General features: G+C 63.1%; 1 protein-coding gene across 12 annotated transcripts; it reads left to right on the top strand.

The window, feature by feature from the left end:
* The first annotated feature begins 1,915 nt into the window (after positions 1-1,915).
* Positions 1,916-25,761, top strand: PDLIM7 (PDZ and LIM domain 7). Of its 12 annotated transcripts, XM_078853950.1 has the most exons (15): positions 1,920-2,045; positions 4,329-4,441; positions 13,596-13,747; positions 14,007-14,037; positions 14,995-15,167; positions 16,397-16,417; positions 17,368-17,445; positions 17,763-17,917; positions 18,397-18,433; positions 21,472-21,530; positions 21,742-21,982; positions 22,169-22,349; positions 23,055-23,175; positions 24,026-24,141; positions 24,481-24,660. In XM_078853950.1, exons 2-15 carry the CDS (start codon positions 4,337-4,339, stop codon positions 24,565-24,567), a joined length of 1,557 nt encoding a protein of 518 aa, XP_078710076.1. In that variant the 5' UTR covers positions 1,920-2,045; positions 4,329-4,336; the 3' UTR covers positions 24,568-24,660. The 12 variants fall into 12 exon arrangements, with proteins under 12 accessions (XP_078710080.1, XP_078710082.1, XP_078710073.1 ...); XM_078853947.1 differs by lacking the exon at positions 23,055-23,175 and having other exon boundaries at positions 1,919-2,045; positions 24,481-25,761; XM_078853949.1 differs by lacking the exons at positions 1,920-2,045; positions 23,055-23,175 and adding an exon at positions 2,242-2,253 and having other exon boundaries at positions 24,481-25,761.
* The last annotated feature ends 1,435 nt before the right edge of the window (positions 25,762-27,196 follow it).

The following is a 27,196-nucleotide window of genomic DNA, read 5'->3' as shown; positions in this document are numbered from 1 at the left end:
TTCATCAAATGCTTAGCCATGTTTTGTTACTGATGGGCTGTAGTCAGTCGCTTGGCATTGAGGCTTTGAGGCATGTGTACAAATACCAGTCGGTCTTTGGATTTATGCCACAAATGTATGTCGTGGTAATGCCCTGCCTAGCTGACAATCATGCCAACACCTGGCCCTTTGGGCACTCTAAGTGCCAGAGTAGAGCCCTTACTCAGGAGCAGATGGTTATTTCCAGATTCACATTTTTGGTTGATCACCTTTAGGCTTAAGAAATGCAAAAGGCTTGAGGGAGAAGGGTGATGCCTCATGGGGTGGGGGTTAATGACAAGAATTAGATTAGTTATTAGCAGTGAGTAGAGGGGTCTGCACAAAGTGGAGGGAAGGTCTCTCCCCAGCTTTGGTCAAACGCTTAGGGCTCGCCATGCGCCCCCAGAGACCTGGCTCCAGGGTGGATTTTGTCCTTCCTTTGTTTTTGCCGGACCTGCTACTTCTTGTAACCCCCTCCCCCCTTTGAAACACTGGTTATTATGGTGCCGGATGGTGTGAGAGGGAGCCTGGGGCCAGCGCTGGGAGGTGACTGGGCAGCGTTAATTGGAAAATGAAAACTTAGTTTTGGAAGAAACTTTGAAATTTCCGAGTTGCTCCATTTTGAAAGGTTCGAAATGAAGCTACTCTTCGAAATGATGGGTGAATTAGTTATATTACATGTAGTGAAATATTTTGCCTTCAGGCAGTGTTTTCCAGTAAATGAAAAATATGTCATATTTTGATAAATGTGGCTTTTTTCTCTTTGCAAAAATATCAACGATTTTTGGCAAAAACACATGCTTTTGAGAAATGGCCATTTTCCCAAGAGAATGTCTTATTTGCAAGCTCTGCCCAGCTCTAGCTCAAGAGGGGAGTGAAAGGAAGGGGCGGTGCAGAGAGCTTCAGGCACAAGAAGAGAGGGGCTGTTCCAGGAGGAACAGGTTTAATGGGCAGCAGGTTTTAAACAAATCAAAGGAAGTTCTTCTTCACTCAGCGCACAGTCAACCTGGGGAACTCCTTGCCTATAGAAGGCTAGGACTATAACAGGGTTTAAAAGAGAACTGGATAAATTCATGGAGGTTAAGTCCATTTATGGCTATTAGCCAGGATGGGGAAGGAATGGTGTCCCTCGCCTCTGTTTGTCAGAGGGTGGAGATGGACGGCAGGAGAGAGATCACTAGATTATGACCTGGTAGGTTCACTCCCTCTGGGGCACCTGGCATTGGCCGCTGTCGGCAGACAGGACACTGGGCTGGATGGACCTTTGGCCTGACCCAGTGTGGCCGTTCTTATGTTCTTATGAGGGAAAGGAGGGGCACAGAACGGGGGGCTCAAGAGGGGCATAGGGAGAGGAACTGAGATTTGCGGCAGAACTGTTTCGGGCTTGAAGCTGAATCTTGCACTGGATGTGGGAAAAGGGGGGTGATGAACTGGCAAGGAAGGTGCAGCAGCCAAGGAGAGAGCTGTCCCTGCTGCCAGAACTCAGGGGGAGGGGCTGGTGTGAGCCAGGATGGTGCCCTTGGTACTGACGCTGCCCTGCCGGGCCCCGTCAGCTCATGCACCATGCACGGGACGAAAGCCCCCTCCCGCCGCAGCCCCTTCCCAGCCCTTAACTCTGCGAGGGGAGAAAGTGCCTGAGTTTGCAGGGAGCCTGGTTCTGCTGCCTCCCAGGCCTTAAGTCTGAAGCCCCCTGAGGGTAGGGCTGGGGCAGGAGGCAGGGGCCGGGCTAGGGCAGGAGGGCGGGGCCTGTTGGCCGTGCAGACCCCTCCCCCGGGGGAGCCTGCCCCCGCCCCGCGGCGCGGCCCGCAGGCGGCGCGTTGTCCCTGCAGCGCCCCGGTCTGGGCACCAGGGGGAGCCCAGCCGCGGAAGGCTCAGTAGCCCCGCGCAGGCGCAAAAGGTGCACGGAGGCTGCGCTGATTGGCGGACGGGGCGGAATCGCCCCGCCCCCGGGGGGTATACAAGAAACTGGGCGGGCGGGGCTGCGGCCAGAGTCAGTCTGCCCCGCCCGGAGCCGGCGGCGCGAGCAGGTGAGGGGGGGGGGCCGGGGCGCGGGGGGGGGGCCGGGGGCGCGAGCAGGTGAGGGGGGGGGCCGGGGCGCGGGGGGGGCCGGGGGCGCGAGCAGGTGAGGGGGGGGGCCGGGGCGCGCCGGGGCGCGGGGGGGGCCGGCGGCGCGAGCAGGTGAGGGGGGGGGGCCGGGGGGCGCCGGGGCGCGGGGGGGGCCGGCGGCGCGAGCAGGTGAGGGGGGGGCCGGGGCGCGGGGGGGGGCCGGGGCGCGGGGGGGGGGCCCGCCCGGCTGGGGCGGGGCGGTTTGGGGCCCGGGGGGGGGGGCGCGGCCGCTTCCCTTCCAGGGGCCGCGTCGCCGGCCGGGGCCAGGGCGCCTCGCAGCGCGGGGACCGGCGGCCCTGGCCGGGGTCCGTCCCGGGGCGGGCCGGGCGAGCGGCCTGCGGGGCTCTGCCGGGCCGGCGGCGGCAGCTCCCGGAGCCCGCGCTGGCACCCCGGCGGCTCGCGGACCCGCAGCCCCCCCCCCCCGCCCCCCCCGGCTCCGGCCCCCCCCCCCGCCCCCCCCGGCTCCGGCCCCCCCCCCGCCCCCCCCCGGCTCCGGCCCCCCCCCGCCCCCGGCGGTGCCCGCGGGAGCCAGTCGCTGCGCCCCGCTGGTCCCCGGGGCCCTGAGCCGCTGCCCCGGCAGGTTGTTCTGGGCCCCGGTCGCCTCCCGCGGCTGAGGGCCGCTGCAGCTCCTGGCCGGGGTCCCCCTTCCTGGTGCTTGGGGGAAGGAGCCTTTTATTCTCGCCCCGCTTGTCTGGCTCCGGCTTTGGGGCCGCTGCCCGTCCTGGCACCGGGACACACGCGGGCGCGCGTCCCAGCCTGCCTGGCCCGGCGAGCCGGGTGCCTGGAGTCTGGCAGGAAGCCACAGCTCGGGTCTGGCGGAGGCGGGCCGCGGGAGCCCTGTTCGGGGGGCGCTGCCTTGGCTGGCCGTGTTCCCCGGGGGTAGCGTCAGAACAGGGCTGGGAATGGCTGCGCAGCTCCTCCGGTGCGGCAGGGACATCCCCACCCCACCCCATCGCATCCTCCCCACGCATCCCAGCGCTCAGAGCCGGGCTCCCGCCGCAGCCTGTGGCAAAGGGCCCCGCTCAGGCATGTTGTCCTGTTGGCTCAACCCAGGAAGTGGGGAGGGTTCAGGCTCCCCACCTCTTCCCTGCCCAGCACATTCCTCCCCCAGTCCCGTGGAGATAAGTTTTAAGCTGCAGCGGAGCTCCTTGGAGGGGGAGGAAGTGGGGCCTGCTGGCGAGGGGGTCTCTGGGGATGGTGGGCTCTGGAGTGGGGGGAGCGGATCGGGTCTGAGCCCAGGTGGCTGCTGTCCTGCCCCAAGGCAGCTCCTGTGGGGGTGAGGGATCCCAGCCCAGAGCTGGTTTTGTCTGCTTGCTTTATTGGCCAGCACAGGGAATGTCTGACATGAAGCAATTGCTCTGGAGTATCCCTCCCAGCCCCCAGCCCGGATGAGCAGCCAGAGGAGCATGCCGGTATCATCTTACATGCCTTATATAGCCTGCAAGCTGCTGGGGAGAGCTTGGGGGAGGGTGGCTGGGATCCTGCCCATCACCTACCCGTGGGGGTGTGGAGCTAGATTTGGGGGCTAAGTCGCCATCCCTTGGTGCTGGCCTCTCCCTGGGTTTGGAGGGAGAGGAGAGGCCGAAGGCCTTGCTCCAGCTTCTGTCAGATGAGGTTGGTGGTGACTCCTGGAATTGAGCAGGGTTGGGGCTGGCCCCAGCCCCCTGGCTGGCAGCTGTGTAGGGACAGGCTGTCCTGCAGGGATTCCCTTTCCTGTGCAAACGGGCAGATGGGGTTGCTCTTCTCAGCTGGCTGCTGGGGTGAAGTCTGTCTCCCCTGTGTGTCGCCAGTGATTGGGGCTAGTGAGTGTCAAGCAGACCCCCTGGCAGTGCTGACTTGACCAACAAAAAGGTTTCCAAACCCTGCTGTCACTGCCAGAGTCCCGAGTAGCTTGTGGCTTGGTGAGTACCATGGGCACCTGGCTGTAGGGGCAGTGGCTTTGCACTTTGTAGGTGGCCCCCTCTGACTCTGGGCCGAATGCTGAGGGGGGGTTGGATCCTCTCCCTGTGATGGCTTGACCTAGCTTGGGATCTTCTCTAGCAGTGTCACTGGGGAATCTCCCCCGTGTTCCCCCGGAGTAGCCATGGGGGCAGTGTGTCAGTAGATGGTTGGGACTGGCCCTCAGAGGCAGAGCTGGCCCCAAGAGCACCCTGGCCCCCTTCTCTGCTCTCCTCACTCTTAACTGCCTGAATCTTCTCTTCTAGCTTCAGAAATGAGCAGCATGGACTCCTATAAAGTGATGCTGGATGGGCCGGCACCCTGGGGATTCAGGCTGCAGGGGGGCAAGGACTTCAATATGCCCCTCTCCATCTCCAGGGTAAGAACTGTGGCAAAAACCTCTGGCCCAGCCATGCTGTGACTCCCCACCCCCACCCCGGCCTGGAGCTCCCCTCCTGGAGCCTGTTGCCTGGTCTCTTCCCTTCGTGCCTATGTTCTGGTGTCCTCAACAAGAGCAGTGACTCTGGGCATCCTGCCAGTGGGTCGGGGTCTTGGTGTGGTGGTTTCCATGCCAAGCTGATGTTGAGGGGCTCCTTCTTGCTTGGATGTGAGTCAGTTGCTCCCAGCTGGGCCAGCCTGGTGCTCAGGGGCAGGGTGCTGCTGTGGGATGAACTCTCCCCAGTCTGCCTGGGGTCTGGACTCTGTTCCTGGGGCAGGCCCAGGCCTTGAGACAACCTGCTGAAGTGCTGTAAGGCGCTGTGCCTGTTCATTCTCAGCTGCTTCCTGGGGACTGTCCTGCAGAGCCACCTCCTCTCCTGGCTCTTGGCAGTCTCCTTCGGCAGTCTGCCACAGGTCACACTTGGAGAGTCCAGGTGCTCTGCCCTGGGTTCCCTCTCCCAGCCTCTGAACCCTGGATCTGTACCCAGCAGCATTGGGTGCTGACTTCAGGCTAGCTCCTAGCTGTATGCTTGCCCCACTGGGAGGGTGCTGTGCTCTGTGCAGCCCTATGTTACTGAGACAGCCCTCCTGCACTAATTCCTGGGCTGGGGATCAGGGGGCTGCCAGTGAACTCCAAGGTGGGTGAGACCACCCCTCTACAGCCATGTGCTCTGTGCCTTAGAGCCATTGGGGTGAGCAGCTGGCATTGGGGTGGCAGTATCTGGAAGAAACACCTTTGGATATTGGTTCAATTCCTAGTGGCCAGGTGCCCCATCCCACCCTGTTTTGTTGGAAGCCATGAGGAGGCCAAGGACTGCACCCCCATGTGGCCCAGGCTGGCATGGAGCGCTACAGGGAGCTGACATTGTAATGGCTGCGAATCGGCACCTAGCACAAACTGCACCCCTGCCTTGCCATTCAAGGCTCTTCGGGCCAGCTCCTTGTGCCCAGTCCCTCTGGGTTGGGAGGGGTTCCACGGCCTTGCAAGCTGCCCCCCATGGGGTCCCAGTCCTGCCTAGGCACAGGATGCTCATGAACCTCTCACTGGATCGTTGGCAGATGGCCCTTGCCGTGGAATTGCCTTATAAGCCTTGGAATGTGCTGCAATGCTGGTGGATGGAGGCTTTCCCAACATGCTGGAGGCAGGAGCAGGCTGTGTGAGGGCTCCCTCCTGCGTATGCCGGACAGCCCGTGTGTACAGCAGCAAGCCTGTTGTCAGGGTGAGGAGGGGTCTCTGACTGGGCCTCTGCTGACCCAGCCCTGTGGGGAGCTCACTGGCAGCCCACTGGACCCTGCGGGCGCTCGGGAGGCTCCTTGCAGAGACAGCCTCAACTCGTATTCTAGACCAATGTCTCTTGGCTAGCTGCCTGCACTAAACAGGGCCTGTCTAGGCAGAGGGGTCTGCAGAGGACCAGAGCTGTGCGGCTGTGGTGGCCCCTGAGCCCCCTCCCCACACAGCCCCCCCACTGTCTGTTCCAAGGGCCCTATGCTCAGTGGTGAGCACAGCCTGACTCCGCGCCTATGAATGCCTGGGGGGAGGGGCCATGTCCTGGGGAAGAGGGTTTCCTGAGCGAGCCCCCGCTGTTCCAAGGGGCCAAAGGGCCACAAAGGCAAAGCTGCAGGGATCTCCTCTTCCAGCCAGCTCAGAGGCTAGTTCCCAGCTTGTGGGCAGCCAGCCCCAGGGTTTGGGTTTGGGCCCTGCAGAGTGTGGTGCTGATGGAGGTGCAGCTTCCTTCTGGGACACGTTAATCCCGGGCCAGGTGCTGGGGCCAGGTGGGGTCTTTGGCAAACTCCCCGGGCTGGGGGTGTGCTGCTCAGGAAGGCTGGGTAGTGCACGTGGGTACCATCACACAGGTCTTGTTTGCTGCCCAGCCAGTGGAAGGGAGAGCCCAGCAGAGCTGACTGCAAGGGACTAATGTAGACGAGAGCAGGCACCCTGTGATGTGGTTGTAGCTGGCACTCCACCGCCTGTGGGATAAGGAGCAAAGCTAATGTGTGGGGGTGGCAGGGGCCAGCTAGACGCTTCTGCGGTCACCAAGAGGCCCCCTTCACTCCAGAACCCCTCTCCTGTGCACGCAGCCCTGGCTCCCCGCGTGGGTGGCTGGGTCACCCCCGCCAAGGGCTGCAAGTCTCTGGCGCGGTACTGGGGTCTGTGGCTATCTGAGAGCAGCAAGGAGTGCAAGTGGAGGTTGTGGGGTGCACCTGCAGGTCTCTAGGGACTGGGAACCCCTCCCCCATCATGGATCTGCAGGGTTATGCTGTGGGCCCTGCTTTGCAACAGGCTCTGGGAGGAACCCTCCAGTGGCCAGACCCCAGAGCAGGGGTCTCTCCCTCCAGGGGGAGCCTTGTGGCTTCACTGCCTCCTGAGACTGAACCTCTCTGGGCCTGCAGCCCCTGCTTTGCACCGGGCGCTCTGGGCAGCACCTGCAGCTGAGACGGACCCTGGGGAGACTTGCCTGCTCTTCTGAATTAATGCACCTCCCCTGGCATTGGTGTGCACACCGTGCTGTCACAACCGTTGGGTTTGTTAACTGGACGTGGCCTAGGGAGTCTGCAGACATGAAGGGCAAAGCAGAGGCCACTCTGGCCAGCCCAGAGCCGAGACAAGCTGTAGGGAACCCCTCACTTCAAGCTCCATCTGTCCAAGCTGGGGTCTGACCAAGGAGGTCAGATGGAGGGGGAGCCCTGACTCTGTTCAGCACCCACTACTTATCCCCCATTTCACAGCCCTCAGTCCTCTGATCTCAAGCTGGGGGTGTGTGGTGTAGGGGAGTCCATCTCCCTCTGGGTTGTTGGTTGTGAGGTGTCAGTGTCCTGGCCCCTGGATTTGCTGTTGTCTTCTCAACTGACCCGTGGTGTGGGATTAAGGCTCAGACAGCTGGGGGACACCCTCACCAATGTGTCTCAGCCTGTCCAGAGAGCAAACTGTCCCCTTCCACTCACTGGGGAGCACTGCTGCACTCAGGGGAAACAGAGGCACACACAGGCCTCATAAAAACATTACCAAATATTCCCACTCATCACCCCAGGAAAGGAATCCTTGCCGATGAGGCAGAGCCCCAGATGGGTGCATGCAGAGGCATATGGCCTGGTGGACAGGTAGAGAAGAGCTACTGAGGTGCTGAAGGCAGCTCCCACCCCTTCTTCTGAGACATCCCTGCTCCTCGCCCTCAATGCTGTAGTGTTGGTACCACCCCAGTGCCCTGCTCCTTCTCTCTGGCTGCCAGCTGGCCCAAGAGGTGGCCTCTGCTTGCACTGACAGGTCCTCTCCAGACCAGCTCCATTGGTTAGCTTGGGAGTGCGGCTGAAGCGGAGACTAGAGCAGTGGCCAGCTTCTTCCGTGGCCCCTCAGTGCTGCCTACTGGCCACCAGCCCCTGTGCCCCCTGTCCTTCAGAGTTCCCCTTGCCTGTACCCAGGACTGGTGCTCCTGGGCCAGGGGGACTTTTTCCACCTCTTGTGGAGAAGCATGACCCCCTTACCCCACCCTCTGCTGAAGGGTTGGTGCACCTTGTGTCGGTGGGGGCCCTCTTGGAGCCATCTGTGGCCCATGCAACAAGAAGCTCTGCTTTCTCCCTGGGTGCCAGCTTGCTCTGCTCTGTTGCTGATGCCCTGTCCCTCAGTTTCATGCCCCTTCCCCTGGGTTCTGTGACAAAGTGAGCCCAGCATTCCTGCTTCTCCCACCTGGCAGCTTGTTGCTGGGCTGGTTGCCCTTCGCAGGCCACCTGTAACTGAGCCGGTGCCCTGCCAGACCAGTGACTCCCCAGGCATGGTGTGCTCCCTGCGGGAGGCTGGGCTGCTGAGCAGCCTTTCACCATCCCTGCACAGTGCGTGGTGGTGGTGGGGTGCAGCCCTGGGGCAGGGGCTGAAGATGTTGCACTGGGGGTGCTGATGGCCCAGCCTGTGGGGACCAGAGAACACCCTCCCCCAGCACTCGTCCCCATGGGCCATGAGGCCTCCAGTGGCCTGGGGTTCGAGGCTTGTCTGGGCTCACTGACTCACCTGCAGCTTGGCTCTGTGAGGGCCTTGCCTGTGGCGACTTCACTCCTTGCAGTGGGTGGGCTCTGGAGCAGGGCTGCTGCAGCAGTAGCTCTGGCATGAAGGGAGGTGGCTGGTGCCTCTCCTGACCCAACTCCTGGGGCCTGCTGGGTCAGCGCTGAAGGGGAGAGGCTGAGGGAGGGAAATAGGGAGCTGAGCACTTGCTTGATGGGCTTTAGGGCTGCAGGGAGGAGGTGGGTGGCTCGTTATGCTCCCCAGTTAATGAGCAGGGGCTCTGGTTCCCCTCAGGCCAGGTGTGGGTGACTCCACTGACATGGGGGGCAGCAATAAGTGGGTCACAGCCTGGGATCTGCCTGGTGGCCCCATGCTTATATGGTGCTCGTACTCCACGACGACATCTCCTCCCTCGAGGCAGGTTGGGGGGTGGCTGAGGTGAGAGGCCAGAGTGTCCTCAGACCTGGGCACTTCTCCATGTGCATGTGTGCACTGGGTGAGAGAAGGGAGCAGGTGGGGTCCTCTGTGCTGGCCGCCTCAGCTGTTCCCAGGCAGTGCTAGGGAAGGGAAGGAGAGATAGGATAAAAATATGCCCTTGCTGTCAGCAGGGTGGGTGTGCCAGGGCCTTGGGACACTCCTGGCACAGCGGTCCCATGACCCAGGTGACTTTCCTGGGCTGGAGAGCCAAGGCGGGGTGGGGGGGAGAGAATCCTGGGACTCCTCCACCCCCCCACCATGGTTCATTCAGAACTAGGTGCACGTGGCCATCTTGGGCGTCTCCCACGTGGGCAGAGCTGGTCGTGGCTGCAGGCGCAAAGTGTCCTGGGCGCTCAGCATGTGCAGAACAGGGACCCTCTGCCTGGGGAAGGTCATGGAAGAGAGGCGCTGGCAGCGTGGGGAGTGCAGCTGTGTTGGGGAACTCACCCCACTAGGCAGGCAATGGAAGACTAAGACTTCCCCCAGCATTGTAGCCTGGACAGAGTGCTAAGCCTGGCTACCAGGGCCTCCCCTTGCTGTGGCCCCTCCAGCACAGCTGTGCTGCGTGGGGAGCTTGCTAAAAACTTTCTGCCTGGACTGGAGAGGTGGGAGCTCTGTGTGTAGTTGGGGAGGGTCCTGGCTAGCTTGCCCTGCTCTCAGCAGGAGCAGGGACCTTCCACCTCCCCAGCCCAGCCTGGGCTATGCTCTCCCTGAGCCAGCCCAGCCCTGGAGCCAGCTGCTGTCCTGGGCACTGTGGGAGACCCTTCTCCTGTGGCTGGCAGCTGTTTGGCTCTCACCCCAGGCAGCCAAGGCAGGCTTGTGCCCGTGTTGTCCAGCAGGGTCCCTTCCTCGCCACCTTGGAGGTCCTCATGCTCGAGTGCAGTCTGGTTTCCAAAGCCCTGCATGGGTCTCTACCAAGCTCCCCCATGGGCTGAGGCTGGAGAGCTCTGAGTGGGGGCTGGGAAGGGCTGGTGGGCGACCCTGTGACCATCTTGCCCAGGGTTGGGCTGATGCCTTCAAGCCACTTCTCTGGCCCAGCACAGGCAGCTCCTGTTGGGCTGGGACACGGCTTCCCTCAGGGTGCCCCGACATCCCACTCCTGCCACCAGTGGCCCCAATGCTTACTCCTGGCAGCAGGGGAATGGTGCTGGGGTTTGGCCCCCCTGCTCAGGCTGGGCCTGGTGTCCAGTGCAGCACATGGCTCTGCCAGCATGTGGGGTTGTGCAGGAACTGCCCCCTGTGCCGCCTTGAGGACAGGGCATCCTCTCCTGTCCCTGTGCAGAGAGGGCAAGGGGGGGAGAGGGGTCTGGTTGGCAGGTGGGATTTTCCAGCCCTTGGCGTGGCACCAGTGGCCTATCTGAGTCCTTTATGTTCATGTTGAGCTGGACTTGAGGAAATATTTGGTCCGAATGCAGGGCCCTTGAGCTTCCCACCCCAGAGGAGCAGGAATGGCTCCGGGCCCGTGTATCGCCACTTGTCTCCATGCCAGCATGCTGGAGCTGTGATGGGGTCACACTGGGGCAGAAGGGCATGGCAAGTGCTGTGCACCAGCTCCTAGCACCCTGCAGCTGGCAGGCTTGGTGCCCTGGGAGGGGAGCCCCTGCCCCGCCCATCCGGGCAGCTGAGGCAACGGGAAGGGGAGGGTGTGGCTTGGAGGCTTTTCTGCTGCTGGGCTGGAAGAGTCGCTGCAGAAGCAGGTGGCTGGTCTCATTGCCATAGTGCCTTTCTGAGACACTTGTGCATGCATCCGACTGCCCCACGGTCTCTGGGGCAAGGAGGAAGCGGGGCCTGCTTTAGTGGTGTCCCCCTGTCCTCCACCCTGGCTGTCCGCTGTGCGGAGTGCACCAGCTCCAGGCTCTGCTCTAGACTCTCGGGGGGAGGCGCTGAGCCGGTGCCCTGCTTTTGGGGGTTTGTGTGACTGCAGCCTGGCTGGTTCTGGAGGCCCCTGCGGGTGAAGCCGGGCGGGCCGCTCGCCCAGCCCCTGAGCCGGGCCCTGTGCAGGGCTGGGAGTAGAGGAAATGTTGCCGGTGCTGAAGCAGTGTTAATGTCTCCCTGCGCCAGGCTGGGTATTGCAGCCCCATGGCTGGGGATGAGGTAATGTCTCTGCCTGCTGCCGGAGGAAGAGGAATGGGATCAGCACAGCAGGAGAGAAGCTTCCTGGGGTCTGCCTGGCCCCTCCCGCCCAGACACAGCCTAGGAAATGCCTGTGGTTTCCAGTTCTGCGGGGGAGCGAGTGACGCATGGGATGTGTTAGGGAAGGCTCTGACTCGCTTCCATGGCCCGACCCTGGCCAGTGCTATGGCGTCTAGCGCAATGCCTGCCCGCACTGGGGCTGGTTCCTTTGCTGGGGGGGCTGCGCTTCCCAGGCAGAGCGCCGGTGGGCCTGCGGGACGGGAGGGTAGGCGGGAGGTGCCTGGTTTTCCCCAGTGAGGCCTGCACACACAGCCTCTGCCCTGGGAGCGTGGGACCCTGCAGCTGGCACCAGCTGGGGAAGGTGCATGCCCCCTCCTGCCCTGGCCCTTGCTACAGGCCTAGCGGGGCGGAAGAGGAGGGGAGAACAGCATGATGGGCTCGAAGGGACTGAGTCCCCAAAATTTGTTCTGTGGCCTGCCTCCTCCATTCCTTGTGTGGGGTGGGCGGGGGGATGCAGTCTCCCCTCCTTGAGACACCGGGTTGTGCAGGGAGCCATGAGCGGCCCTTAGGGGAAGGGGCAGCCTGCCCCGGGGTAATGCCTCCAGCCCCTCTGCTGCCCCCTCCCCCGCTGTGTGCAGGGACACCGGTGCTCCCGCAGACCTGGAACTGCGCTGCCTCCCTGTCCCTGCCGGCGGAGCGGCACTCGGGCTCCCTGGGAGCGGGCACGAGGGCTGCTAGTGCTAGGCCCAGAGCCTGTGCTGCCCACCCTGGAGGTGGAGCCAAACTCCAGCTTCTCCCAGCCCTGCTGCCCTGACACTTGTTCCTGAACCTAAAAGGTGCCGACACTTGGCACCTGGGACCCCTAGGGACTGGTTTTTTCCGTTCAGAAAGCTGTGGGCTGTGTGGGTAGCCAGAGGTCTCACCCAGGGGGTGTGACTCGCATCTGCACTGGGTTGGGTACATGCCCCGAACTGACCAGCTGAACACACTAATTGCAGATGTTGCTTGTTCTGCCCATCTGAGGTCTCGGGGTCAGACCACATCCCACAGCCTTAAAACCCGAACACCAGCTTCCCTCTTTGTGCCTGTGGTGAGGGGAAGGTCTTTGTATTCACGTTCCGGAGCATGGATGCTTTCGTTAATGGTGACTTGCAAAGGGGTCTTAAAACCCCCGGGGGCTGTGCTGCAAACACGTAGTCAGTGTATTAAATGCCTGGATCGGTGCTTGTTGTGAGGCATCACATGGGTGCCGGAGCTGGGACTTGCAGCTTTCCCTGGGATTTCCAGGGGTGGACAGTTACTCCTGTAAGGAAGGCCTTCTAGCAGAGATGCTCAGAGCAGTGGGAGAGCAGACTTCAGAGTTGCCTTGGCACTCCATTTTCAACCCGGGTCCCCGGCAGCTCGGGAGTCAGGCTGTTACAGCCGCTCTGCTGCTGTGTCAGGAGTGCGGGGTGCAGTGCCGAAAGCTCATCTCCCACTGAGAGTCCCTCACTGAGAACAGGCTGCAGCAGCCTGTGCTGGGTGTGACAGCCCTGTCAGTTACAGCAGATGTGACACGCAGGGGCTGGAATTAAGGCTTAGAGCTGTTGAACGAACACTTGGAGGGTTGGCTGAGTCTAGCGGGTTCTTGTCCTGGAGATCCCTGGCGGGGCTGTAGGAGGGGAAGCAGCTCAATTCCAGATCCAAAGCAGCCCTCAGAAGCTGGATCCAGGGCCTGCCTAGCCCAATCCCAGTGCTGCAGCCTCCCCAGCTGTAGGCATTGCCCTGGTCAGTGTGGGGGTTACATTGGTGGGGGGGAAGGAGCCCAATCAAGAGCTATGCATTAGCAGCAAGGGCAGGATCAGGAGGCAAAGCAGCCCTGCACTGGACTGAGTAGAGTTGGCAGCTGGGCATCTCCTGACATGGTGGAGGGGCACGGGGCGGGCTGCGAGAGCACCGCTCTCGCCAGCCCAGATGCATGCCTGTTACCCAGCCCCAAAACATCACTACCTCTGGGGTGGAAGACAGCTGCTCTTAGTGCACAGCCAGGCCCCCGTAGGCCTGGGAATACAGGGCGCTGTGTCCCGCTGGAAGAGTTTGGGGAAGCTGGCCCTGGCTGGCTGCGGAGTTGACAGCTCCCCTCTGGTGCAGTCAGGCTCTGGGCTGGGGAGCGTCGGGGCACTGGGATCGGTGTGCTCAGGGTGTTGGCCGTAGCCGAATCACAGGACTTCTGAAGCCCCGTGCCGATAGCATCCCCGAGGGCTGTGGGTGGCTCAGCCCTGCCCTGCCCTCCCCCTGCAGCGTCACTCACTGGTGCTTGGGACTGTCCCCCCAGCAGCACTGCTCCCTGCAGTGCCTGTGTCCTTAGCCGCCTCCCTCCTGCACTGTCCCACTCCTGGGAGCGGCTCTGGCTCTTGGGCCCGGTCTGCGGGGGCTCTTGCCACCCGTCCCAGCAGCTCCCATCATTCCTGGGGAGCTTGTGCCATGTGATTGACTCTCTGGCTCTGCCCTGCAGCTGACCCCCGGTGGCAAGGCAGCCCAGGCCGGTGTGGGAGTGGGCGACTGGGTGCTGAGCATCGATGGGGAGAACACCAGAAGCATGACTCACATCGAAGCACAGAACAAGATCCGTGCCTGCGGAGACCAGCTTTCCCTCAGCCTGAGCAGGTAACGCCCATGCTGCTATCTCTCCTGGGACAGGGACCCACACAGCCCCCTCCTTAGCCCCCACCCCAATTCCGATGCCCAAGCCACAGGGGTGGACTGCCTCAGAGCCTCCAGGTTTGTCCCGCACCCCGCAGAGCCCATAAAGAGCCAATGCTTGGTTTGGCAGAGGGGTCTGGCTGGGCCTGGTTTGGGGAGGGGGAAGAGCCCAACCTGAGACAGGTGTGGTCTATTCACCTCAGCTCCATATGTTTTCCTGCAGAGTCCAGTGCCTCCTGGGGAAGCCACACAAGGTATGTGCTGCTCTTATCCCCGTGGGCGCCAGCTCTGCCTTGTGGCGGGTAGGGCTAGGGGTCCCCATTGCTTTGATGGCAGAACTTGTCTGTGGGCCCTTTCTGGAGGCTCTGGAATTAGCCCCAGGCTGCTCTTGGAGGGCACCAGGTGCTGGGGGTCCTGGTGGCAAAGGCATGGTTGGCTGTGGGTCAGGGCAGATGCCAGTCACCCCACTCCAGAATGTAGGAGGGGTGTAACTGGGCACTGTGACCTCTGACACCTCCCTCCAAAAGGCCCTCCGCAGCAGGTCAATGGGCGTCCCACAGGTGCCTGGCCATGCACCTCCCAGCGCAGATCCTGCTGGGAACCAGGGCTTTGGTCTTGTCTTGCAGGGGCTGGCTCAAAGTGCTGTCCCTCTGAGGGATGGGGGCGGGCAGGGCTGGACCCAGCCATGAAGCTGCCTCTCACTTTCAGTATTTGCACACTGCCTTGGAGTTTCCCTGGCACTGGGCTGGGTGGCTTCTGGGGGGCAGGGCACTGGTGCATGGTGTGGGCAGGTATCATAGTGCAGCGCGTTAGCGGTCTGCCTGTCCGGGCCCTGCATCTGAGTGACTTTGGCCAGGTGTCTCAATCCTTGTCACTAATTCTTTTCAGCTTGCTATTGTGCCCCTCATCCCCATCCGGACCCAGTTCCTGGGCTCACAGCTTCCCGTCATCCCCCGGGCAAGGTGCTGTTCTGTGCCCCTTGCTGGGTGCTAGGTGGGCACATAGCAGCACCTGCTAGAGCCCAGAAGCAGCTGGTGGCTGAGTGCCACCACAGAGCGCTCTAAGGTGCCAGAGGCTGTCACCCTTGGACACCCCTGGGAGGCCAGGCATGGGCCTGGCTTTCTAGCATGGCTGCCCCATGGGTCTGCCAGGTGCTTCTCGCATGCTGCCTGATGTGCAAGCCTGTGTGCTGTGTTTTGTCTCCCGCTCAGGATTCATTCCCCTGCTCTCAGCCCCCGAAATATAACTTCGTTCCTAGTACTACCCTCAACAAAACGGCACGGCCCTTTGGGGCCAGTCCCACGCCCAACTCGCTGCCTGGGCTGGTGACGAAACCTGTGACGTACTCGGCCCCCGCGCCCGCCTCCACCCCCCAGCACAATGGGTATGTTGCTGTCCATCACGCTGCACTGCAGGCCGGGCCTGGTCGCTCCCGCCCGGAGGCCCTGCCTGCGTCTGGCCGTGCTGTGCCCTTGCATGTCGGATGCCTCGTGTGCATGTGGTGAGAGCCCCGCAAGCCAGGGCTGCTCGCTGGCGGGGCTGGACGGGCACCCCCTCTGGGGAGCAGCACCCAAAGCTGTGGGCCGCATCTACAGGGCTGGTGTTTCAGTGACCCCTGGTGGCTGGTTCCGGTATAGAACTGCAAAAAGCAGCAGCCCCCCCCCCCCCCCCCCTCCTTCCACACACCTAGTTCACGCAGAGACTGGCTGACCTGCCTCGCTGGCCCTGCGCTCCTCCCTCTCCCCTTGCTGATGTGGGCTGGGCTCTCTTTGGGGGGGGCATGTGGGTTCTGGCTTCCAGACCTCTCTGAGGAGCCTTGGGGCATGTTCAGCAGAGCCCAGCCTGGAGCCTTCCTGCCAGCTGACTCTGGGCTATTGCTGGTGTCCCCTGCACCTGGCCAGCTGCTGGCAGGGTACCTGGGACTCCCCAGGCGTGGGCTCTCCTGCCCATCTGGGCAGGGCAGTGGCTGGGCAGTGGAGCCGCAGGCAGGGGCTGACCCCACCCCAAAAGGGGACAGGCTGTTCTGTTGAGCTTGGCGGCGTTTTTGTGCCGCCTCCAGAAGCATGTGTCTGGCCGGTCTCTCCTGGGCATGCTGAGGGTGGGGGTGCCACAGGGTACCCCCATGACTGAGCTGCCAGAGCTGGTGTGGGGAACTCTGGGGGCCGCTGAGCGTGGCCCTCATCTCTGCACTGTGCAGTTACTTCGCCAAGCTGGGATCCTTTCCCATGTTCCCCAGGGAGCCTGGGCTGCAGAAAGCTGGCCGGCCAGCCCCTCCCTATCTGAGAGCAGCCTAATCCTGGGGCCCTGACCCAGCCTGGAATAGCGTGGGCTGGGGAGCGCCCTTGGACTAGGTGCCCCAGAGAACCCCCTTGCCAGGTCTGGTCTGTAGCGGGGAATGTGCTGTGATCTACTGCTGACTCTGCCCTCTGGGGCACCCTCTCCTCTGGCCTGCTCTGGGGCAGATGGCAGCCAGAGCTGGCCCGGGTGGGGTCTGGGTGTAGGGAGAGTTGGACCTCTGTCTCGCTCTGCACGTTTCTCTTGTGGATGCAGTGGGTCTAATCTCTTTCTTCCCTCCTTTCCTCTTCTTCCTCTCTCTCCTCCCCGACTCCGCAGGTGCAGAACCCTGACAAGTCAGTAAGCCTTTTTCCTCTGCTCCTAATCCCCTGCATGCCCCGCCCCTCCCCTCCCCCCAGAACGCTGGGCTGGCGAGCACCCACATGCCCCCCCCCATCGTTGGGCTTGTGCCCACTCCCCTCTGGTCTCTAGAACCATCTTGCTGCCTTGCTGTGTTCCTCCTCTCCGCTCGGGGAGGTGCCTGTGCCCTGCTGGGGAAAGGAGCGGGACCTATGGGCTGTGTTCCCCTATAGCCATCCTCTCCCCCAGGCATGGCTCGGGAGCCCTTGGTTCAGCCCCAAGTGCCATGCTGGGGTGTGGCTGGGCGCTGGCCCTGTGCAGGGGCAGGGGTCCTGGCCGAGGGGGTTGCTCCTTGCCCAAAGGACGAGATTTCAGGCCCAGCTTGAGTGCTGGGGGCAGTGAACTGTAGCTAAGGGGAACAGCCCTATCCAGCAACCTCACATACTGCCCAGGCTCAGCCTGCTGCCCTCCCCAGAGCTGGTGCCCAGACGAATGCTTTGACCTTGAGTGGGGAGCTGACATGGAGCCAGGCAGAGCAGCTGCCTCCTCTGGGAGCATGGTGCTGGCTCAGGGGAGGGCCTGGCTGGGGCAGTCACAGGGCAGGGGGCTTTCTGGCCACTGCTAGCTTTGGAATCCTGATGCTGTTCAACCCCTCTGCAGCGAGGGGCAGGGGTCTGCAGAGAGCAGCTGGGTGTCATGGCCGGTGGTTGTGGGGGCAGGAGGGTATCCCTGCCCAGGCACGTGCTCTGTAACCTGTGGGCGGTGGAGCAGCCTGTGCCCTGGAGAGCTCATGGCCCACCATGGAGCAGGCTCCTGGGGCTTGGCTCCCTCAGCACCATGGCTGCCAGCAGAGCCTTTCCTGGTCCCGTGGGGGCTCACTCGGCTCTTCCTCCGTGCTGGGATTGTCGCCTGACTCACTCATGCTCTTATTGCCTCTCTCCTGGCCCCAGGGTCGGTGCCGGCCCCAGCCCACCAGAGGGGAAAACTCAGCCCCGTGGAGACCTGGGCCGCTCCTATGTGGAGGATGAGTAAGGGCGGGGAATCTGTGTCTGTTGCTAGTTGGCATGTTGTGCTGTTGTGTTCCTGGGCCCTGAGCTGCTTGCCCCCGAGGGAAGGTGTCAGCGGGCTGCCAGGCCAGCAAGGAGGCACGCACAGGGATGTGGCTCGTGTCCGAGTGATGTGTTGGGGGTGCTGTGCCCCGGGGGGTGGGGTGCCCCAACCCCTGTTGTGGGTTACCGTGTGGGAGGGACACTCGGGGTTTGGCTGGCAGGCCCTCCCTGTCCTGCGTGATGTGGGGTGTGCCGTGCGCGCTGGCTGAGCGCCCTGCCCTTCTGTCTGCGCACAGGCACGCTCTGCGGCTAATGAGCCCCCCAGTCGGCCTGCCCAATGACTCCAGCAAAAAGCGGCTGATTGAGGATACGGAGGACTGGCAGCCTCGTACTGGCACCACCCAGTCCCGCTCCTTCCACATCCTGGCCCAGCTCACGGGCACAGAGTTCAGTAAGTGCCTCCCTCTGGGTCCTGGCACGTGCGGGCTGATGGACAGGACACCAGGCGTGGGTTGGCCAGCAGCCCTGCTCTGACGCTGGGACTGGACAGGCCTGGCATCCTTCTTGGCCGGGGGCCTTGGGGTGGCTGGTGGCCTGCAGGGCACGGAGTAGCCGGTCTCCCTACAGAGCTGGTGCAGATGGCTCTTGGGCAGCCCGCTCCCAGCAGCGTGCCAGGTATTTTTCCCACTGTGTGCTCTGTGGGCCTGCCCCAGACCAGTCCCTGCTGCTCACGGAGTCTGGCTAACTCCGCGGGCGCCTTGTGTTGCCTCAGTCTAGCCCTTGCAGCACAGCTGGCTGGGGCAGGAGCGGCCTGCAGGCTCCGCGGGAGCCAGTTGCTGGGGCCAAGAGATGGTGCTTGTGCGCTTCCTCCTTCCCCCCCTCAGGGCGTCTCCAACTGTTACTCTCTCTCTTCTCTCCTGCTGCTCTCAGTGCAAGATCCAGATGATGAGCATGTTAGAAAAGCCAGGTAAGGACTGTGGGCACCAGGGTTTCCACATGGGTGCCTGTCTGGGGGTGTCCCTGCTGCCCTGGACTCTGCCACTCCTGGCCTTGAGGTTAAACCAGCCTCCCTGCTGGCAGGCCCCTGGCCTGGCCTTTGCCATCTGCAGGCCCTTGTGCTGCCTTTAGCCTCTGCTGGAGGGGCTGGTCTGGGGTCCTGGCACTTGCCCTCCCCGGTTGGTTGCATGAAGTCATGTGGCTGCTCTTTCTTGTCCTGATTTCAGCCGATGGAGCCTCTTCCTCCCTCTGGCGCTAACCTCTCCTCCTCCTCCTCCTCCTCCCCTCTCTGTCCATCTCCTTCCTTCCTTCCTTTCAGAGAAAAGTTTGTCACTGAGCTGCAGAGCCCCCGCTACACTGGCCTTCGTGACTGGCACCACCAGCGCTCCGCTGTCTCTCTGAACGTGAAATCCTGAGCAGCGCCTGGCCTTGTGCTGGGAGCCTGCACCTCTCCGCCCTGGGCTGGCTCGGCCACATCACATGTTTGCCTGGGGAGGGGCATCCACCTTGCTCCTGACCATACCTAGCTGGGAACTCCTTGTGCCGTGCTGTGCGGTCTGCTCTGCCTGGGCTGGGGAGGGGCCGGCCTGGGGCAGGAAGCATTGTGGGATGGAGGCTGTCCGCGTCAGGGCCCTGATCTCAGACCCCCTAAGCCGCCCACTCCCCAGGGGAGCGGAGGGACTCCACTGCTGCGCGTCCTTGCCCTGTCGTGCCAGGCTTCCCCAAGAGCCCCAGCCCCTGGGGTGGCTGCAGCACCCTTGCTCTGCCCAGCTAGGCAGTGGGAGCTGGGACTGCTGCCTGCAGTGTCCCCTGGGCCCGTGTTCCCACAGTGAACCTGTGGCACCGAGGCCAGCTGCGTCCTGTTCCCATGAGCTGCCCAGGCTGCTGTTCCCAGATGCCCTCTGGCTGTGCTCATGGTGTGAGGGCCTGGCTAGCACCCAGCAGGCTGCCCTGGGCCAGGGGCTGCTGTGCTGTCCTGCCCTGCCCATCGCTGGGGCTGTGTCCTAGCTCCCATCAGGCTGGGGGCTGACAGCAGAGCTCGCTCCGGTCTGGGGAAGGACTGCAGTACCTGGGCCCCTCCTGCCAGGTGTGCCTCCCCCAAGCCTGGTAACAAGGTCTGAGCGGGGTGGCCTGTCCTCTCCCTTTCAATGACCATGGGCTAAGCTAGGTTCCCGTCACTGCTGTCTCCAGACTAGATGGGGACCTTAGGCTGGAGGGTGGGTGTAGACTGAACGTCCCTCTTTCTGGCCCAGCAGGGGTGACCTGGTGCATGGTGGGTGGCCAAGGGCTCTGGGAGCAAGGCCCCTGGGTTCTGTGCCTTGGTGCTGGCCCCTCGGAGCCTGTTGCCTTGCTGTGACAGGCTCGCAGTGCGCCCAAGTGCTGATGTGATGTGACCTGGCTGGCTGAGCCCCCTGCTGGGGAGTGGCCTGGCCTGGCCATGCGGGCTGGGGCTGGGCCCTGGGTCTGCCCAGCACAGCTGCTTGCTGGACCCTTCTGTAGTAAAATAAAGATTCCTGTTCTTGTAACTGGCTCCTAGTCGTCTTTGCTGCCAGGAGGGCGCCACCAGGGCACCAGCTGCCAGCTCTGCGGGGGTGGCCTGGGGCGCCCTGGGGCCTGCAGCCCAGCATAATGCTGTGCCAGCTCTGGGGCTGAGCTGTAGCAGCTGGGGGAACCAGCTCTGCTTTGCTGTCTGCAGAGCCTGGCCACCTTCCCCTAATGCTGGCCCCTGACCTGCAGCAAACCCAGCTCCAGTGCATCATGCAGCTTTGTAGGCTGCTGTCCACGGACTCCTCTGGGTGGCTGGCACCGGTCCCCCAAGAGTGGGCATTGCTGCAGGCTGGGGAACAGGGCTCCTGGCTTTTCCACTCCTGTTTGGTGTAAGGCACAGCTCCAGCAGCCAGTGCTGCCTTTGGCCCTCAGGGAGGGGCTGAACCCAGCTGACCCTGGGCCTGGGGATTGGCCACTGTGGGCTGGCTGGAGAGGCCCTGGATCCTGGAGTGAGAGGTGAGGAAGGGGTGGCACTGAGCTGTTGTTGCCTTCCCCAGGCCTAAGCTGAGAGCTGCAAGGCCAAACTGTCAGCTGGGGGCGAGCTCGCTGGCCCCCCTGGAAGCACCTGTGCGTTCTGCTCATCCCTTGCTGGGGGGGGGGGGGGGGTCTGTGGCTGCTGGTGCCTCCCATCACCCCCGGCATCTCCCTGCAGGCCTGCAGCCAGCTGGTCTGCCCTTTCAGGCATCCTGCTGGTGATATGTCTGTGTGTGGGCATCCTGCTAGCTAGGTGCCTGGGGTTAGGGGGATGTCCGGGGACAGGGGATGTTGGGTTTGCCAACAGGGAGGAAGAAACTGGAGTCCAAGAAAAACTGCCTTGTGGGGGGCTGGACCTCATGGGTAGAGCAGCCAGTGGGCTGCTGCCACCCTTGGGCTCCTCCATACCCCCTGGCGCAGCAGGGCCGGTGAGGAGGCGGGACTGGGCTACGGCTACCCCAGGGTGAGGGTCAGACTCCCCCAGAAGTGGGGGGGGGGGGGTTGACCGCCAGGGTGAGCTGGCAGGCTGCTCCTCCTACAACCATGAGGACTCAGCATGGCTGCTCAGGGCACCAGCCGTTCCAGGGTCCCGTCCTGCGGGCTCCTCACGTGCCTGGGCTCCTCACGTGCCTGGGCTCCTCACGTGCCTGGGCTCCTCACGTGCCTGGGCTCCTCACGTGCCTGGGCTCCTCACGTGCCTGGGCTCCCGCTCCTTGCCCACCGCCCATTGGGCCTGGGATGTGAGCAGGAAGTGCCCCAGCTCTGCAATACTGGGTCATTGACTAACCAAACCAGCCACCAGGGGGGTGCTGCTGCACAGCAGGAGGGGGTGCCTGGCCTGAGCAGCGGGGGCTTTGCCCCTGCTGGGGTAGGAGGGAGCCAGGCCCTGGGCTCCTGCCCCATCCAGGCCTATGGGCAGCTGGCGCCTCCTGTGGGCAGGGGTGGGTGATGGCCAGCTGGCAGCTGCATTAATGAGTTGTTCTGTAGCCAGGTGTCTGGGCTGGACCTGTCTTCGGTGACTGTGCTGAAGGTGGAGCCTGATCACGGTAAGCAGGGGGTGCTGGGGTGGGCACTGCATGGCGCCATCTCTCCCAGCTGTGGGGCAGAGTGAGCCCTTGGTGCCCCAGCAGGGTGCATGAAGGGGGGTCGCGGGGCTGGGGGGCCTGTTTCCAGGCTCTGCCCCAGGCTAGCAGAGTGCAGCTGTTGAGGGCTCTGCGGGTTTGTATCACCTGAGAATCCCTCTGGGGCCTGTTGCAGGTTCTGCAGCCCCCAGGGCCCCAGCTGCTCCAGGCCCTGCCAGCCGCCCGCCCTGGGCTGTGGATCCTTCCTTTGCTGAGCGCTATGCCCCCGACAAGACCAGCACCGTGCTGAGCAAGCACAGCCAGCCGGCCATGCCCACGCCCATGCAGAACCGCAGCTCCATTGTCCAGGCTGCGCAGCAGCCCCCCGAGGGCAGCAGCAAAACCCCCATCTGCTACCAGTGCAACAAGGTCATCAGGTGAGTGGAGTGGGGCCCCTCCGCCTAGCCCCATCTCTGCCATGCACGGGGCTGCTGGTCTCCTGGGGGTGGCCTGGCAGCTCCCCCTTCCTGAGGGAGGGAGGAATGAACCCGCCGGGCCGCGGGGGGCAGCTGGCTCCTGTCCGGCAGATGCACGTGCTAACTCCTCCCCTCCCCTGCCTCCAGGGGCCGCTACCTGGTGGCACTGGGGCATTACTACCACCCGGAGGAGTTCGCATGCTGCCAGTGCAGGAAGGGGCTGGATGAGGGGGGCTTCTTCGAGGAGGGGGGCTCGGTCTTCTGCCCCAAGTGCTACGACACGCGCTACGCTCCCAGCTGTGCCAAGTGCAAGAAGAAGATTGGTGGGGTGAGTCGCTGCTGAGTGTCTGCGGTGGAGCCCTCCCCCCTCAGGGCCCCGGCGGCGAGGGGGGGACGGCCAGGGAGTGGGGCTCTGGGGCTGGGCCGGCAGGCTGGGCAGGGCCAGCGGGTGGTGGGGCAGGGCCAGCGGGCTGGGCAGAGCAGGGGGTGGGGCTCTGGGGTGGGATTGGTGGGCTGGGCAGGGCAGGGGGCGGGGCCAGTGGGTGGTGGGGCTGGCAGGCTGGGTGGGGCTCTGGGGTGGGGCCAGCGGGCAGGGCAGGGGGTGGGGCTCGGCTGGGGCTAGCAGACTGGGCAGGGGGCGGGGCCAGTGGGCTGGGTGGGGCTCTGGGGTGGGATTGGTGGGCAGGGGGCGGGGCTCTTGGCTGGGGCTAGCAGGCTGGGCGGGGTAATGGGGCGGGGCCAGCGGGTGGTGGGGCGGGGCCAGGGGGCGGGGCTCCGGGGCGGGGGCTAGCAGGTGGGGGGGCAGGGTTCTAGGGCGGGGGCTAGCAGGCGGGGCGGGGGCAGGGGGCGGGGTTCCAGGACGGGGCCAGCGGGCGGTGGGGTGGGGCGGGGCGGGGCCAGCGGGCATGGCGGGGCGGGGGCAGGGGGCAGGGTTCCAGGGCGGGGGCTAGCAGGCGGGGCAGGGGCAGGGGCTAGCAGGCGGGGCTCCGGGGCTCGGGGGCGGCTCGGCTGAGGGTGGCGTTCCCTTGCCCAGGAGATCATGCACGCCCTGAAGATGACCTGGCATGTGCAGTGCTTCACCTGCGCCGCCTGCAGAGCTCCCATCCGCAACCGCGCCTTCTACATGGAGGAGGGGCAGCCCTACTGCGAGAGAGGTAGGGGGTGCCCCGCCCCCGCCCCCGGGATGCTGGGACTGCGGCTGCCCCCTGCTCCCGTGGGCTCTGCGGCAGCCTGTCCCCCTGTGGCCTCGCTGTGGGGCAGGGAGAGGAAGCTGTGGCCACTAGCTACTGCTCCAGCCCCTGGGCCGCCCCCAGCGTTGCCAGATGCCCTGCGGGTCCTGCCCTGGCAAAGGCGGGGGGCACCCTCCCCCCTACAGGGACCCCCCATCCTCTGCTGCTGGCCTGGCCTCCGAGATGGTTGCTGGGCAGTGCCGGAGCTCCCAGGTTGCCATGGCGACGAGAGTGCAGTACCTCCATCAAAGCAGAGTGCTGCACGGCCTCCTGGGAAACGGGGGTCCCCCATTCTGCAGACACTGGCTTTCCTGCAATATTCCCCGGGGGGGGCAAGGGGCTCTTGGAGATGGGGTTGGCTGTGCCAGTCCTCGGCAGCAGCTGCAGCGAAATCCCCTTGGCAAAGCGAGCGGGGCCGGGGGGCAGCCGCACACGCAGACCGAGGGGAAGCACGCATGGGGACGCGCTGCTGGCTCCCGGGGCCCCTTCAGCAAACCTGGTCTCAGGGCTGGAGGCCGGCTCAGGAAAGAGCCAGGGCTGGGCTGGCAGGAGGCCACGGGTTGGGACTGAGGGGCGCTGGCTGAGCTGTTACAATGGGGCAGGGGATGGCCACCCACTGAGCATTGGCCCCAGTTAGAGCCAGGCACAAATAAAAATGCTTCCCCCCCCCCCCACCCCCCCAGTAAAGCAATCTCAGGACTGCCCCATCAGTCCCTGTCCAGTTCTCCCAGGGGGGTGCTCTGGGGAGCCCCATCTCAGCCCGCTCTCTCCCCAGACTACGAGAAGATGTTCGGCACAAAATGCCGTGGCTGCGACTTCAAGATTGATGCTGGTGACCGGTTCCTGGAGGCACTGGGGTTCAGCTGGCATGACACCTGCTTTGTCTGTGCGGTAAGATCAGCAGGGCAGCCCTTCGCTATTGCTCACCCTGACTCGATGGGGCTGGCCCTGGCCAATAAGGGCCTAAGCCCCTGCCAGGGAGGGCTCTTCACTGGCGGTGGTGTGAGCAGGATTGGCTGCACCTGCCTCTTGTGCTGAGCTGGTCTGTGTTGGAGAGCAGCTCTGGCTGCCCTGGGCCTCTGACCACATGTGTCCTGTGCCCCCTAGAGTGCTGGGGCAGGTCTGTGCCAGGCATGGGCAGTGTAATGGAGTTTGGGGGGAAAGGGTGTGGATGGGGTGTTGCAGAGGGAGAGCTGGTCTTTCCCTGTTGACTGCCTGCTCTCTCCTCAGATCTGCCAGGTCAGCCTGGAAGGGAAGACGTTCTACTCAAAGAAGGACAAACCCCTCTGCAAGAGCCATGCCTTCTCCCATGTGTAAGGGGAGGCTCCAGCTGCCACACCGCACACGTTGGCCCTGCACGCATCTCTGTCTGCCCCTTCTCTCTTGCTCCATGGGGCCCCAGGGAGAAGGGGTTGGAGCCACCCCTCCCTCTGCCACCTCTGGCCTGGGCAGCACCTTGCTCTGGCCTACCTTATAGGCAAAGCTGAGCCTGCTGCTCTCTTGACCCTCAATGGCCTGTCTTCTCTCTGGATTATGTGCCCCCTGCCCCTCTGGTGGTCTCGGCTGGGCCACCTGTCCCCTCCCTTCTGTACCCACAACCAGCTGAGCCAGGCACCTCGCCTGGGGGCTAGACCTATTCCATGCTGAGCCCAAAGGTGGGAGAGGCTTGCTGGAGCAGGGCTGCTCTGACCCTAAGAGGTGACCAGCCTGGGTGCCAGCTGGATCTATCCTTCCCACCCCCTGGCCCATGCCTGGGGCTGGTGCCTCTCACCTGGCCAGGCTGCTAGCTCGCTGGAAGCTGTGGTGTGGATGAGAGAATCCTGCAGGGTTGCTCTGTTTCCCTCTTACCAGGGGCCGTGGCTCAGCATCTCCCTGGCCTTGCTGCAAGCCCCCAGGCTCATTGTGCAGGGAGCCCTTGCTTCATGGGCAGGACACAAGTACAGTCCCCGAGCCCAGGCCTGCTTGGTGCCTGCTCTTGGTTGTCCTGGAAGGAGCTAGTCCACACCAGCCACATGGCCACAGCGAAAACTACTGGCCTTGTTCCCTGCTACCGCACAGCTGCTATCCTGCCTGGACCACACGCCTATCCTGGCCCCACAGCCCCATGCTGGGCCTGTGCTGAGAGGTGCAGTGGGTCTCTGCCCCTGGGCTATCCAGTACCCTCGGTGAAGGCTTTTCCCAACTCCAGCCCTACCATGGCCCAGGCTGAGGCAGACTTGCTGCCCCTGTGGGACTGACCTGGACTCTGCAAACGGGGAGGTGAGGGGAAGCTGAAACCTGTCTGGAAGAGGAAGCCCTTCACCCTGCCTGCAGAAGCTGCTAGCTACTTCACTGGTGAGGCTGCGGGGCAAGGAGCTGGGCCCTCTACGAAACAGGCATCGACGGGTCATGACCTGGGAAGTGAGTTTGCTGGCAGCTTGGCCGCCTTGCCCAGAGCTGCCCTGCCTGTGTGGGGCAGTGCTTGGTGTAGCCACAGTGCTTTTAGTGCCTTAATAAACACGTCTCTGGCAAGTGTCGGCTGCCCCGGAGCCTGTGGTTATTGTAGAGCATGGGGCAGGGCCCATGTTCCTTCCAGAGTCCCTCCCCGAGCGTTTTGCTGAAGGTTTCTGTTGCTTTCCTGGGGGAAATTGCCACCGATCCTCCCTGCTGCCTTGTCCTGAGCCAGGCAGGACCTAGACCCTCTGCTGAGCATGAGATGCTGCAGGGGAGGACAATCACCCGCTGCTGAGTCCCAGGGGGCGTCTGCCACCAGGGCCTCCGGAAAGCCAGGGCTCAGCCCTCTGGCTCAGTGGCACCTTGAAGTGGCTTGGAGCCAAACAAATCCAGGCTTTCAGAGCGGCCCTTCATGCAGCAGCTACCCCAGGGAGCAGAGGAGGGGAAAGGCCCCAGGGGACTGGGAAGAGCAGTTTGCTAAAGGGGTAAAACCAAGAAGTCTGGCTGGGCAGCAGCAGCAAAATGGGGGAAGGGGGTTGCCAGTTCCCCAAGTGCAAAAGGAGCAATTCAGGCTGAGGCTGTAGCTGAGAAGCTGAATGATTCCTTTGCGTGAGTTCCCCCCCTGAGGATGGTGGAGACACCTCCCTCCCACCTGCTCTTTCCTGGCAGCAAAGGGAGCGAGGTGTTGGACAAAGAGAGGCCGGAACAAACTAATCGTTTAAAATGCAATAAGTCACCAGGCCCCCGCGGCTGGGTCCAAGCCAACCATTCGGAGAGCGTAAGCATGAATTAGCAGAGCTGCTGCTCCCAAACCCAGGGAATCACTGTAAGAACAGCTCCTACCTCAAGGACTGGAGGGTAGCAAATGTACTAGACTTCAGCCAGGTTCCAAGGGGGATGGGGAATGGCTGACCAGTAAGCCATAGCTCTGGGCCCAGCGAAGGATTTGGAATGAGGATTAATAATCGAATACTGGGTAGGTCGTGCTGTGATAGGGTCTAGCCAGCGCGGGTTCTGTAAAGGAAAACTCCGGCTAATCTATGAGGATTTTTTGGCTGTGGTGACACTAGTGCATGATGGAGAATCAGCTGACGTAATTATTTAGATTTCAGAGACCTTTGCTAAAGTCCCACGAGAGAGGCTAGTAAAGAAGCGAAGTGTTCAGGGAGTGAGAGCTCAGTGATGTTACGGAGCAAAGACTGACCAGGAGACAGCCAGCCAAGAACAAGGGGAGATGGTCAATTCACATTATAGCAAAAGGTTAAAAGTGGGGCCTGGAGCTTCCTGACTAGGTTGGGTTTTGTGTCCTAGATTTGCTGATGGGCTGGGTTAAGGCTGATTCCCCACTCTGGCACTTCGAGTGCAGAAGGTGGGGCCCTCAAGGACTCTAAAAATTAACACTGGCCACTCCAGGCTTGTATTAAACTCTCAAGGTTACAGCTTTTCTCTGAGCTTGGATGGGTAGATGCTGCCACCACCCAAGTGTAGAAGCCCTGTGAGAACCCAGGAAGGC

The sequence above is a fragment of the Lepidochelys kempii genome, chromosome 8 (assembly GCF_965140285.1).
Source record: "Lepidochelys kempii isolate rLepKem1 chromosome 8, rLepKem1.hap1, whole genome shotgun sequence".
Lineage (NCBI taxonomy): Eukaryota > Metazoa > Chordata > Testudines > Cheloniidae > Lepidochelys > Lepidochelys kempii.
Note: the sequence above shows the minus strand (reverse complement) of the source record. Positions and strands in the feature narration are given on the sequence as shown.